General features: G+C 36.3%; 1 protein-coding gene across 5 annotated transcripts in view; it reads left to right on the forward strand.

Annotated features, from left to right (window-relative positions):
- Smc6 (structural maintenance of chromosomes 6) overlaps positions 1–14,722 on the forward strand; it is a 53,900-nt gene that overhangs the window by 13,494 nt on the left and 25,684 nt on the right. For 4 of the 5 annotated variants that reach the window (NM_025695.4, NM_001324476.1, XM_011243892.3 and 1 more), the window contains 11 exons: positions 226–362; positions 962–1,023; positions 2,981–3,061; positions 3,692–3,793; positions 5,719–5,838; positions 5,932–6,030; positions 9,749–9,895; positions 10,258–10,346; positions 10,513–10,677; positions 11,334–11,512; positions 12,147–12,351. In NM_025695.4, coding sequence (NP_079971.2) covers positions 226–362; positions 962–1,023; positions 2,981–3,061; positions 3,692–3,793; positions 5,719–5,838; positions 5,932–6,030; positions 9,749–9,895; positions 10,258–10,346; positions 10,513–10,677; positions 11,334–11,512; positions 12,147–12,351 — 1,386 coding nt within the window. Of the gene's footprint in view, positions 1–225; positions 363–961; positions 1,024–2,980; positions 3,062–3,691; positions 3,794–5,718; positions 5,839–5,931; positions 6,421–9,748; positions 9,896–10,257; positions 10,347–10,512; positions 10,678–11,333; positions 11,513–12,146; positions 12,352–14,722 lie in introns of those variants that run through there. The other variant, NM_001361252.1, reaches the window with a different exon arrangement.

Genomic DNA, 14,722 nt, shown 5'->3' on the forward strand with positions numbered 1-14,722 from the left:
GTACAAACACAATTTTGCTGTTTTGCACACCATAGTCAATTTTTGATGATTGTTCTCAACTTTATTTTTCTGTCAGAGTGTTTCTGACAGACACACAGTGATAGACTAAGACCTTGCTAATCTTCAGAAGCGTTAGGCGGATAGCTTAGGGAATTTGAAAGTTTCAGTAATCTAATGTAATTGCATTGTACCATCCTATAATTTTGGTTAACCTCATTGTTTCAGCTCAGCAGATATCTCAATAACATTAAGGAACAGAGGAGATGATGCCTTCAGAGCAAATGTGTATGGTGACTCTATAGTTGTGCAGCAACACATTAGCGTGGATGGAAGTCGATCTTACAAACTAAAAAGTGAAAAAGGTTTGTTGGTTTTCTTATTTCTTACAAAACGTTAGTAAATAGTTGAAAGAATTCTTGTGATTGTCCCTAAATATCCTTCTAGTTTCTTAGGATCTTGTTTTGACCTGCTTGGTCGTAAAAATAGTCACACACACACACACACACACACACACACACACACACACGTATGTGCATATATTATACCTAGTTGTTGCTGTAGGACATAAAGTCAGCAAGCATCATGTTTAACAGAATTAATTTGAAGTAAGCTGTGTCATTTTGTTTTCAACTATAGATTTCATTTTTTTCCCCTTGATCTTAGAGCTAGCAGAAGGTTGAGCAGGGCACACAGGAAGGAGGAGAGGGGAGTGTTTAGTTATTGAAGAAGATACAGGCTGGGCGCCACAGGAAGAAGTATGCACAGTTACTGCGAGTGGGCTTTTTCCTTCCTCTCTATTTGGACAGTGACTTGTATGTCACTCTAATACTACATATATTTACTGCAGTTTTTTTGTTTGTTAATGGCATGACAAAAGGTGTTCAATATTTGCATTCTATAGATAATTGTATATTTTCTCTGCATTTTACATGGAGACTGGTCTTTGTGTTTTTATAACCAGGCACCGTGGTTTCTACTAGGAAAGAAGAGCTGATTGCAATTCTTGACCATTTTAACATCCAGGTAATTGCTAAATTTGTTTTTCAGGTTAATTAGTGAACCTATCATTTTATTGGCATGAATATAAGTAAATAAGATTGCTTCATGAGTAGATTGATGAAAGAGTATGCACTCCATTTTTAGTGAACCCCCTTGAATTCAACTCATATTTTAGTGCATTTTTGTTAGCATAGTCAAGAATATCTTTTTAGAATTTATTTTAATAGTGGCATAGAATTTCTGTGCAGTAAAAATTTTGTGACTACTCAAGAGACAAACTGTGGTAGGGCTGTGGATCTAGGGTTAGTGTCAAGGTGTCTGACAGTAACATTAGGTCATATTTTTAAGAAGTCAGATATACTCAGGCGGAGGTGGCACGTACCTTTAATTCCAGCACTTAGGAGGTAGAGGCGTTCAAATGTATCTCTGTGAGTTTGAGACCAGCCTGGTCTACAAAGCGAGTTCCAGCACAGCCAGGGTTACACAGAGAAACCCTGTCTCCAAAAAACAAGCAAACAACCAAAAGAAGTCAGATATAATTAAGATCTAGGAAAGGATTGGAAAATATTTTTCTTGTGCTCTTCCTCTTTTCCTTCTTTTGTTTTTTTTTTGAAATAAAGACTCAATATGTAGCTTTGGCTGGCCCAGAACTCGCTATGTAGATCAGGCTGAGATCCTATTTCTGCTTCCCTTCCCATGTGCTGGAGTTAAATGTGAACACCACTACACTGAACTGTAAGCATTTTTTAAAGCAGTAAAAAGCAACAGAATTTTACTTAAAAGAAGATGTTTTTTAAAAGACATTGGTTTACTTTAAAAATCAAGTTATCATTTTTAATGGTGGTAATGAAAGTTTGTTTCTTTTGTTATACTAATCCTGTATAATTAACCTGTGAATACGATTTTTAGTATCATATATTGCTTTGTTACTAGTGCCAGAGCTATGATTAAATAAGTACCTGAATCTTTTTAAGCAAAATTTATATTTAAAGCCTTTTTATTTTATATATTTTAGTAATCAATTGTAATTTTGTTTAAGCTATGTCTTATTTAAAATGACTTGTGTTCCAAAAGTTAAATAATATATTTTTCCATTGTTTTTCTGTCATCTTCACAAAATTATGAAGACAAGAAAAATCTTAAAGCACTGATGTGAAAAAAAACAGTAGTTGCCACCCTGGTTCTGATCACAGATAACTGGGTTGAACTTCTTTTGTGTAATGTAAAAAGCTCACCAAGTTTCCCAAGTTATGCAAAAGGGGTAAGGATAGATAAAATGCAGGAGAGCTGACTCACAAGCTAAATATTTATGTATATTGCCCTTCATGTTGGTAACATTGAATGGTAACCTGTACGAAAGCGAAAGCCTATTTCCTTTGTGTGTGTGTGGAGGGGGTTGGGGGAAGGGTGTGGGTGTGTGGTATGCATGTACATAGTGTGTGAATGCTTGTGTGTGTGTAGGGCCAAAGTTGACACTGGGTATCTTCAGTTGCTTGCAACTTTATTGAGTCAGCATTTCTCATTGACCCTGAAGCTTGCCAGTTCCTGCTAGTCTACCTAGCCAGCTTGCCCTGGAGATTTTTGTCTCTGTCCACAAAATGCTAGGGTAAAAGTTGGCTGCTTCCTGATTGGGTTTTTACATGGTTCTGGGGGTCTGAACACTGTTCATTTGAGTGCGTAGCAAGTGTTTTAGCCATTTTACTAAATCCTGAAAAACCTAAGAAAAGCACATAAGAGCCGTCTTGAGCTTATACATTCTGTAGGAGAATATTGAATATGACTACAATATATTTTGGTTTTGTTCAGTTTTGAAACATAACTCTGTGTTAAAAATGTGTAACTAGGTTTTTTGTTTTGTTTTGTATTAATCATAACACTATAAACTTTGATTACAGATTAGCTGTCTTGATTAACCATTTGGTTTGGTTTAAAGTTTTAAAATGAATATTTTTTAATGCTTTTGTTAAAAAATTTGTTTCAGGTGGATAATCCGGTTTCTGTTTTAACACAAGAGATGAGCAAGCAGTTCTTACAGTCCAAAAATGAGGGAGACAAATACAAAGTAAGAGACTGGAAATACAAACTAACAGGTCATGCTTTCACATACATATAAACTTGCTCATATAATGGGCATTGAGTTTCTTCTCCTTCAGAATCACACACTTAAAATAATATTGTAAAAATAGATTTAAATTGCCAAGTAAGATGTAAGTATAGGACTGGAGAGATGGCTCAGCAGTTAAGAGCACCGAGTGCTCTTCTTGAGGTCTTGAGTTCAATTCCCAACAACCAATTGGTGGTCACAACCATCTGTAATGGGATCTGATGCCCTCTTCTGCTGTGTATGAAGCCTGGGACAGTGTACTCACATACATCAGATGATTTAAAAAAAAAGTTAACTATAATTCTTTATTTTTAAAATTTGAGTTTTTATTCTAAAATGATAGATTATTTTTCAAATAACATTTGAGGAAATATGATGGAATGAACAATTGACTCATAAATAGCATAGTAATAAACTTTAAACCATTTAAAACTTTAAAAGATTTGTTCTTAGTAGTTTATGTGTATGCTTAGATATTTAATGCCTTTTGTGTAACTTTTTTAGACGTTTTGAGGGCCAAATTTTCTCTTTGTTTTTACACTACAAGCCTACAAAATCCTCATTGTATTTTTGTTTTTGTTGATATAGTTCTTCATGAAAGCAACCCAGCTCGAACAGATGAAGGAAGATTATTCATATATTATGGAAACAAAAGAAAGAACAAAGGAACAAATAAATCAGGGAGAAGAGGTGTGTAAATCCTGTAAATCTTTTTGAGATGAGTTCAGTTTCTAGAGTCCTTAAGGTGAAAGTATAGTAAAATTATATTTTTATTTATATATCTGTGCCTTCATTTCATGAATGGCAGTTTTTGTAGCTACTGAAGTATATGACATTTAATTTTTATAACTAAGGTATTTAATATCTTCATTTTTGTTTTATAATAATGAGTGTATGTATATATATGTGTGTGTGTGTGTATTCATACATACATACATGTATGTCTTAGTTCCCCTTTTAGACTAAACTAGAAGATATGGTGGTATTTTATATTATATCATACTTTATGTATAACTAATTGGTTGTGCAAGGCATCACTGGTTCTCATTATAGATAGTTCTAAAATGTTATATTACATTTATTTTGCCGGGTAAAAATCACAAGCTGATGTTAAACATAATATGCACTCGTAGTATGATGGCTCATCACATCAGCAAGATACACTCCGGAAGTGGCCAGAGGTTTGCTAGCTGCTATGATATCATATCTTAACACTTTAGCCACATGGCTAATTGCTTGAATTGTTGCCTTGTTTTCTTTTGTTTTGTTTTGTTTTTGTTTTTGTTTTTCAAGACAGGGCTGGCATTCCTGGAGACCAGGCTAGTCTCAAACATAGAGATCTACCTGCCTTTTGCCTCCCTAGTTTTGGAATTAAAGGTGTGTGCTACCATTGTCAGGTGAACCTTTGAATTTTTAAATCACTCTCATCAGTCATATCCTGTTTCATTTTGTTTTAAGCAACATTTTGAATGACTTTAGTGGTAATTATCAAGGAGGAAGTTGGTTATACTAATTAGAAATATAGGAGTAAAATCTGATCTTGATTACATTCTTGAGTCCAAATATGTAATATATTTTATTTAGACCACTCAGGAGAGCAGGAAAAGCAGACCAACCCTGACCCATGAGAAGAATTCATGGGAGCCCTATAATTATAGCCAGGCAAGAGAGACTTGAGAGGGAAGTGGTCATGGCTGAGAGATGTAAACATTGACAGAACTTCTCGCTGTTAAGTTGCAAAGTCTTCACAGATGTCTGTGGCAGGGCAGGTTTCAGTAGTGAGAAAAACAAGAGCCAAATTTGTAGAGCTAGGAAATGGAGCAGAATCGGCTAGTTTTCATGAAACTTGGCGAGAAAGGAAATACCTGTAGAAGTGGAGTAGTGCCCATGGATAGAGAATAGTAGTTTTGTTTGTGTGAAAGAGAAATGAGACTATAGTGTTTAGAACAGGGAGTGGATGGACACTAGACCTTTTCTTTCTTTCTTTCTTTCTCTTCTTTCTCCTTTCTTTTTTTTTTTTTTTTTTTTTTTTTTTTTTGAGTTTTTCAAGACAGGGTTTTTCTGGCTGTCCTGGAACTCACTTTGTAGACCAGGCTGGCCTTGAACTCAGAAATCCGCCTGCCTCTGCCTCCCGAGTGCTTTTCAATTACAGGCCACCTTTCTTTTGCAGCAGTCATTGTGGATAACTTGTATAGATTTGAAGGTAACAGTGTTGAAAATTGCTGAGCTTTTCCATTTGCTGATTCTCACAGCCTCTGAGGGCAAAGGCAAGGTGAATTAGTGAGGAAACAAGGAGGCAGTGTATGTAAGTTTGGAAGGATTTGGTGATAAATGGAAATAATCTTTAAAAAGGGAAGGTAAATTGGATAGGGAATCAAAGTAAATTTATAGCGATGAGGCCTGGTTTAATATAGATTTGAGAATGAGCAGGACCATCCACACATTAAAACAATTGTACAAAAAAAACTTTTGTTTGTTTTTTTAATTTTTTACTTTAGTGAAGTCATTTTCTAACACTTTTGTGTAATAACAGTTTAGGCATCATTTTAAATATCAGATACACAAAATGTTTCTTTCTGATGTTAATAAAAATGTATCTATTTTTTTCTTTTCAGCGACTTACTGAACTAAAACGCCAGTGTTTGGAGAAAGAGGAACGTTTTCAAAATATTGCTGGTTTAAGTACAATGAAGACTAATTTAGAGTACTTGAAACATGAAATGGCTTGGGCAGTGGTAATTTTCACTCTTGTTCATCGATATTCATATATAGCATTCACAGTCTTCATTACTATTAGTTATAATAATTGGTGTATGATTGCATTTCAGGTCAATGAAATTGAAAAACAATTGAATGCTATTCGAGACAATATCAAAATTGGAGAAGAACGTGCTGCAAAACTTGACAGGAAAATGGAAGAGCAGCAGGTACTTCAAGCCTCCTAAAGAACAGTTGGTTAAGTCAGGAGATTGCTGGGGCTGCTTATGACCTACAAGCCATCTGTGTATCATCTATACTCAGATCTGTCGAACTCGAACCAGACCTGTACTTTTCCAAAGACTGCTTAGCAATTGCAACTGTCATTTGAAACAGAATTGTGTTTGGCTGAAATAACCCTATCTGAGGCTTGGACTGTTGATTTGTCTCGCTTGTGGACAGTGGGGCTTGCTAAGAATCAAAGTATAGACCACCTGAGAAATGGAGAGGTACCGAAATAACTGTCACGTAGAATAGCACTAAGGTTAAGTGTTGTTAATCTGAAGAAATTAGAGCCAAAAACTTTAAGGGAACAATAAAATGATCCAGAATTTCGTGTCAGATATTTCCTGTTCATAGAGTTTGTATTAGATGACTTGTCAGATTTGTTCAGGTGGATTTTAACCTGAGATTAAAATCTCATTAGAAAATTTTGTATCTGCAAGTTTTTAAAGTCATGAAATCCTTCACATGGATGTAAAAGTTTGATAAAGTAGCGAATGCTGACTCTGGGGGATTGCAGACTTTTTTTAAAACTAGTCAGCAGGTCATATCTTGCATTCTTGTGAAGGAACTGTCGTTCCTGAGGTATAGAACGCATACCCTGTGCCATTCACTTGTTTACATATGTAGGTTAGTGGGTTCCAGTATATTCATAGGCTGTGTAACTGCTACATAGAGATTCCCTGCACTCTCATGCTCAAAGTGGAACTTATAGTTTCTTTTGATCTTTATGGGTGGAGCTTATTAAAATCTTTGTACTCCCAACTCACCTGATACTAAATCACAATGAAATTCATGGTAACACAGTTCTCTGATGAACATATAATTAATTTTATCTTATCGCCTAAACACAAACTTGTTTACTAGTAAGGTAACTATGCATGTTTGGTTTTACATAAAGGATTAAATCTTGGCTCAATATTTGATTCTGTTTAATTTTTTTTCAGGGTTGATTATCTTGATATCTCAGAGCTAAGTATGCCACCTTTCATATAAACACACAATATGAAGTAGCAGAAGACTTTAGACTCATAGCAGAAATTGTTGGAAATTTTGTTCTAACTTCAAGGAGTACAGTTTTGTTTGTTTGTTTGTTTTTGTTTTAATGTATATTAGAACACTGGTGCTGTCTTCAGACCCACCAGAAGAGGGCATCGGATCGCATTACAGATGGTTGTGAGCTACCATGTGGTTGCTGGGAATTGAATTCAGGACCTCTGGAAGAGAAGTCAGTGCTCCTAACAGCTGAGCCTGGGGTTTGGTTTTGTTTTGTTTTGCTTTGCCTTTTTTTTTTTATTTTTTATTTTTTATCTATAGGATTGTGACTTTTATTTGATAAATATGATTTGGCTTTTCTTTTAAATATTTTTTTATTACGTATTTTCCTCAATTACACTTCCAATGCTATCCCAAAAGTCCCCCATACCCTCCCCCCCACTTCCCTACCCACTTGTTTTGTTTTTTAAGGAGGAATTTTTTTATTTATTTTTTAAATATTTATTTATTATATGTAGGTACACTGTAGTTGTCTTCAGACACTCCAGAACAGGGCATTAGATTTTGTTACAGATGGTTGTGAGCCTTTGAACTCAGGACCTTTAGCTGAGCCATCTCACCAGCCCCTAAGGAGGAATTTTTACTCAATGTTTTGATTTGTTTTAATGAAACTGCAGTCAGAAACTTGAACAGTTTAATAGCAAACATCCTAACACAGTGATTATTCATAGGTACAATAATTTGATATAAACTAGGGAATGCTGTTAGGAAGTTAGTAAAAGTCTTTGTTCTCCATAATTAAGCCATTATGTTGTTATAAGAACAGGAAACTATATATACAAAAAAAAAAAAAACCACTGGGGTTCATAACATAAAACTGTCAAACCTGAGTTGGGTTGTGTTTTAGGCAGGTTTGTTGCTGTTATGTGATATAATGGTGTGTATACTGCAAAGCACATGTATTGTGTGTTTAAAACAAAGTCTGCAGTGAAGTTGCATGATCAGCATGGGCAGGTACTGTCAGGAACACTTATAATTCACTCTACATTTGGTTTTCCTTTACTTTTTGGTCATTGGGGAACATTTTACAGTTACCACAGTTTTTGGGACTTCAGAATTTCATTTACATGATGTCATATGGGGTTACAATTTGGTTTAAGATGCAAATGCTTTATAAAGTGGCCCTTCCTCATTCTACTTTGTATGTCATTGTGGGTTAATTATCTCAGTATTTTATTCACTTTTACTTAAGGAATTTCTATCCGCAGGTATGGCTATAGCATAGGATATAGTGTGCCCCAGCTTACTGCTTCTTACCTTTCTTCAAGATCACAGATGTCTTTACTTTTAAGGGTTCTGTTGTTAATCCATATATGGAAAAATAGTAACAATGAGTAGTACATTTGCTTGGCCATCTCTGGGCTGTTTCTCACTCCCTCTTTAGGTAATAAATGGAAGTTCAACCCTTCCTACTACTATTATCTTGTTTTTAGTTAGGGTTTTACTACTGTGAACAGACACCATGACCAAGGCAACTCTTATAAGGACAATATTTAATTGGGGCTGGCTTACAGGTTCAGAGGTTCAGTCCATAATCATCAAGGCAGGAACATGGCAGCATCCAGGCAGGCATGGAGGAGCTGAGAGTTGTACATTTTAATCTTAAGGCTGCTAGCTTAATACTCACTTCCAGGTATTTAGGACGAGGGTCTTAAGCCCAGACCCACAGTGACACACCTATTCCAACAAGGCTGTCTACACCTTCTAAGGCTGCCACTCCCTGCGACGAACATATATAAACCTCAAATTTTGTTCCTGACATAATAGTCCCAAATTTTCTCCCAAGTGTGTTTCTACTCTTGGCCTTACTTCTCAGCTTGTCGTACAGGAAGTCCTTAGGTACTTCCTTCAGAGGTATTTTCTAGTCAAATAATGAAACCCAGTTTGAGTAATAGATGCTCACCTTGTTGTGAAGAAAGCTGTGGGACTTTCTTCTGTGTAAGCATTTGACATTTCTTTAATAAATTATAAAGTTGTGGCGGGTAAGGACTATCTTATAGTGATAATAATATGTCCTTCCTACCATTCCTTTTTTTTAATTATCAAATTTATTTGTATGAATGTTTAGCCTGCATGTGTGTCTGTGAACCACATGCATGTCTGATACCCAGGGAGGCCAAAAGAAATAGTTAGATCCCCTTGAACTGAAGTTACAGATAGTTTTGAGTTACCGGTAATATGGCTGCTGGGAATTGAACTAGGCTCTCTGTAAGAACAGTAAGTGTTCTTAACTCCTGAGCCATCTGTTTGACTGCCTAATATTTTTTACTTTAACTTTAAAGGCTTCATCTTAGTCATTTACATGTTATGTGTGTATATGTGCACATGTGTCCACACATATGCTATGGCATCCACAGATGCCTGGCATCATGCCAAGGGATCAGAGGACAACTTACAGAGGCAGTTCACTTCAGTATATTCATTCTAAGGTTAAACTTTGGGGGTCAGAATTGACATTGGGTGCCCTACCTGTTGAGCTATCTTATTTAGCCCATACTTTGTATCTTTAGTAAAATAAATTTTATTGCAATGTGAACTGTTCATAATTTTTATCTTTTTCTTTGCATTAAAGGAAAATAACTACAATGTTTTTTTTTTCCATCTTTAAAGGTCAGACTTAATGATGCAGAAAAAAAGTACAAAGATATACAAGATAAACTAGAAAAAATTAGTGAAGAGACAAATGCACGAGCACCAGAATGTATGGCATTGAAAACAGATGTCATTGCAAGGACAAGAGCCTTTAATGACGCTGAGGTGGGAGGAATCTTCTAAAGTCGAGTAGTAAAAGCTCTGTTAAACATAATGACTGTTGTGTTAGCCTCTTGTCACCCCTCCCCACCAACACCACCCAGACAGGATTACTCTGTTGTATAGACTTGGGTGTTTTAGAACTCGGTCTATAGACCAGGCTAGTCTCCAACTCAGAGATCCACTTGCCTCTGCCTCTGAAAACTGAGATTAAAGGTATGCCCCACCAACACCAGGTAGTGTCTTTCTATCTGGATCAAAATATGTTGCATTCACTCATTAAAAATGTGGTTTCAAATGGTTATGGGTGTGCTTTGATGGAATGTGTATTTCTACATGTTACTAAAATATGTTTAATTTTTTGTTAGGTTTTATATAACCGTTCCCTAAATGAATATAAAGCATTAAAAAAAGATGGTGAACAGCTTTGTAAAAGAATTGAAGAACTGAAGAAAAGGTAGTACAATAAAATTGAATTTCCATACTAACGCACTGTAATACTTAGACACTGTGGAATGCTGCATCTTTGTGTTGGTTTTAATGAAAGTTGCTTACAGCGGCTTAGGCTTTTTAAATCTTGTGTTTTTAACATTTTTCTATGTTTGTTTTTTTACTCTCTTTAGTACTGATCAGTCATTAGAACCAGAGCGATTGGAAAGGCAAAAAAGGATCTGCTGGTTAAAAGAGAAAGTCAAGGCCTTACAGGATCAGGAACATACAGTCAATCAGGAGGCTGAGCAGTTTGAGCAAGCCATAGAAAAGGACAAGCAAGAGCATGGCCGAGTTAGGTAAGTTCTCCCCTGCTGCCCATTTGAATACCATGTAGTTCTGCTGTTAATGTGAGGAGAGAGAACTTTTTTTGTGACAGTAATAAAGATCCTTTTGAACTTGTTTTGAATCAGGGTCTCATTGTGTAATCCGGACTAGCCTGGAAAGCTCAGCATAGAACAACTTAGACATACATGCACTTGCCTCCCAAGTGCTGGCATTAAAGGCCTGTGCCACCACACCTGAACTGATAAAGATGTAGTAAAATTGTTTCTAAGACTTGTACATTTTAGCAATCTGTGGGATTCCCAGTCTATTACTGTTGCATCACTTTTGGGTTTTTTGGTTTGTTTCTTGGAGGCGGGGTTTCTCTGTGTAGCTCCGGCTGTCCTGGAACTCACTCTGTAGCCCAGGCTGGCCTCGAACTCAGAAATCCACCTGCCTCTGCCTCCCAAGTGCTGGGATTAAAGGCATGTGCCACCATCACCTGGCATCACTTTTAATTTGAATTTTGAGAACTGCTGACTACTGTCTGGTAACTCAATTATTTGTAAATAAAATCTCATTTTAGCATAGCAAGATTATTGGTTAACATGGGACTATTGTGGACAAAGCCCTAATATTTGTGAATAACTTAGCATATAATGTCTTTCCTTTCTCTGCCTTTATATTTTAGGAAAGAAGATATAGAAGTGAGACATGCACTCAACTATAATCAGAGACAATTGAAAGAACTGAAAGATAGTAAAACTGATCGACTAAAAAGATTTGGTCCTCATGTTCCAGCTCTTCTGGAAGCAATAGATGATGCTTACAGACGGAGACAATTTACCCATAAACCTATCGGCCCTTTAGGTATTTGCCACTGTTGTGGAGAATATCATTAATATAAGTTCTTCGTTCTAGGAAGTAGTCTGTTTAAGCTAGCTGCCTAGTTATGTATAAACTTAGCTCATCCTAAAGGGTTTTTGTCAGCGGGGTGGGAGAGACGAGTCTTATGTATCTAGTCTTGAACTCTTAATCCCAATCCTCCTGTCTCAGTCTCCTGAGTGCCTCAATTACAGGCATGTGTTACACTCTTGGCTCACATATTTAAACATAATGAGAAAATTGTTTTAAATACCTTCCTTTCCTTTTGCTCTTTTAAAATCTAAAGCAAGAAAAAGAACTTGGGAAAAGAATTGTAGTCGATTAACCAGGCGGCCTGTAGACGTGAAGCCATTGTGAAGAGATAACAAAAGCAGCACCGCTCTTGACTCACGTACACTATAAAATGGCTTCCCTCTCACTTGCTACTTCATTTAGACCATGTGATCTCCAGCACAGCCTTTTTCAGTTTGAAAGTCCCCACCTATTTATTTTTATTTGTTTCTATTTAGGGTTTTAGAAACTTTTTAGTCAAGTTCTTCTAGGGAGTGATCTCTCTGTAGGACGATATTACTTAAATATTTACTTATCCTGTGATCTTTTTGTGGGGGATCACTTTTAGGTGCTTGCATTCATCTACGGGACCCTGAACTTGCTTTGGCCATTGAATCTTGCTTAAAAGGACTTCTGCAAGCCTATTGTTGCCATAATCATGCTGATGAGAGAGTACTTCAGTCTTTGATGAAAAAATTTTATCCACCAGGGACCTCTCGGCCACAGATAATTGTGTCTGAGTTTCGGGATGAGGTATATGATGTGAGACTCAGGTAATCAGATAAATACTGGTTTTGCTTAATTATGTGCGCAGTTGAAAAGATGTTTCATAGGATGCTTGCAGAACTGTTTTCTTCTAAAGGGGATGATAGCCAAAACTCTTTTATTATCTCTAGCTGACCACTCCATTTTATATAGAGAGGTATGTGAGCTTGGCACAGTAGTGTGCACCTATAGTTCCAATTACTCATGAGATAATTTTGAACGTAGGACCTAGAAACCTACTGCAAAGTTGAAATAAAATAAATATATGAGTCCAAGGTTGCATTTTGAAATTTTCTTTCCATCTTTACTTTTGTCAAAATAATACTATTTCTGATTATTTTGTAATTACCTTATTCATCTTCAAGTAAATTTGTGTAGAAACAATTACCTTTGGTTCTTTTTTTTTAAAGATTTTATTTATTGTTATATGTAAGTACACTGTAGCTGTCTTCAGACACACCAGAAGAGGGGGTCAGATCTCATTATGGATGGTTGTGAGCCACCATGTGGTTGCTGGGATTTGATCTCAGGACCTTTGGAAGAGCAGTCAGTGCTCTTACCCGCTGAGCCATCTCACCAGCTCCCCCTTTGGTTCTTTCTAAGCATTAGTAAAATGGATCATAAAGTATAGGATATAGGTTAGTTCAGATGAGGGAGTCATTAAGTTATTTCTTAGGTAAGACAGAAGAGATGATAAATGACTGGCCTTTTAACTAATGAATTTGTCTAAGGACAAAAATGCTTAATTGCAATTGCTTAGGTTGAAAATGACATAACATTTATGTCATTTTCATGTTACACCTGGACTGGTGACCTGCATGACTTGTGGGTGCCATATGGGGAAGTAGGAAGATACTCTTTAAAGTTACATGAGGGAGAATGCCTCCATGAACCTGTTATGTTGCTTGCTTTTATTAAGGATTTATTTAGATTTTTTTAACTTTTAGGAGGTAAGGGGGCTTGGTTTGTACAAATGAGTACTATTCCCATGGTGCCAGAGAAGGTAGTATGATTCCTTGGAGCTGGAGTTAAAGGCAGTTTTGAGCCACTTGATGTGCGTGCTAGGGTCCTCTGTAAGAACAGCAAGCACTCTTCACCACTGAGCCATCTCTCTAACCTTTGTTCATTTATTTTGGTACCAGAAAAAATAGTCAGTTGTACAGTCATATGGACTGCTGTGTGACGTGCCATGGGGGCCTTGGTGAAGGGGAATTCTTTACCACTGCCAAGCTGGCATGTGGTTTTCCAGACTGTTTCCAGAGATTTATCAAACTATATAAAGTCTGATTTACAGTATACTATGAAAGGGCAAAAAGATGAGCTAGGTTTGCGCAGAATATTTCCAGTGTCCTGGGAGGTGGGTGAGTTCATATGCTGGGAATGGTGACCTTGGGGGTTGCGTAGGAAGCTTGGAAATGATGCTATTAAAGATTTAAACTAGCTGCTGAGAATCACTGAAGAATTTGAATAATACTCCACTAAAGATACAAAACCTATAGTAGCCGCAGGAATTTTTGTTAATATTACTTCTTTATAGATGTCAGTAAGAGTATCTTTATTTTTATGATAATTGAAGGAGGTAAGTTTTGTATGTGTGGGTGTGACAGGAGGAGAGAAGCAATTGAAGGTACTCTTAAATTAGAGTATTTAGAAATTAGTTCAAACAAAGTGTGGCCTAGGAGAAAATGAAACCTGGCTTTATAAAGTCTTCAGGCTTAAGCCTAGTAGGAGAAGTTTTGGTTTGACTGAGAAATGGTAGAAATTATAGTTTCATAAAACAGGTCTGGGTGATGACAAAGTCAGTGTTTTATTTTAGTTGGTTTCAAGAATAAGGTGCTAAAGCACAAAGTTGTTGAAGCAGTGGAAGGATTTAAATTCTAGTATTTTGTTGACTGACTATTGATAAGAGCCTTTAGTAGGTCTAATAATGTTGAGCTGACTTAAGTGTTCTGAAGGAGACTTGTGTATATGTGTGTGAAGAACTTTGTAAACTATGGTTAAAATGTTAATATAACAGTGGTATGTTTCAGTGTAAAAAAGATCAGAACTATTAGAACATTGACTGTATTGGATACTTAAGATGCGTTTTAGTCATTTATAAAAGGATTGTTGGTTAGCAAGCTCTCATGACCTGCTTGCCTCAGTGATGGGCTTATAGCTCTGTCCAGCTTTTTATGTGGATACCAAGCATTTGAACTCATATCTTCATGCCTGCAGATCAAGCATTTTTGCTGAGCCATCCCCATCACTGTTATTCAGTAAAATAGTTATTGAGCTATTTAAGATGAGTTTTAGTTAACTAACTTTTATGTTTGTGTATAGTTATAGGAGAAATTATGACTTAGAAATTATAACAGTAAAACTACTATAATCAAATTT

This window comes from Mus musculus, chromosome 12 (assembly GCF_000001635.26).
Source record: "Mus musculus strain C57BL/6J chromosome 12, GRCm38.p6 C57BL/6J".
Lineage (NCBI taxonomy): Eukaryota > Metazoa > Chordata > Mammalia > Rodentia > Muridae > Mus > Mus musculus.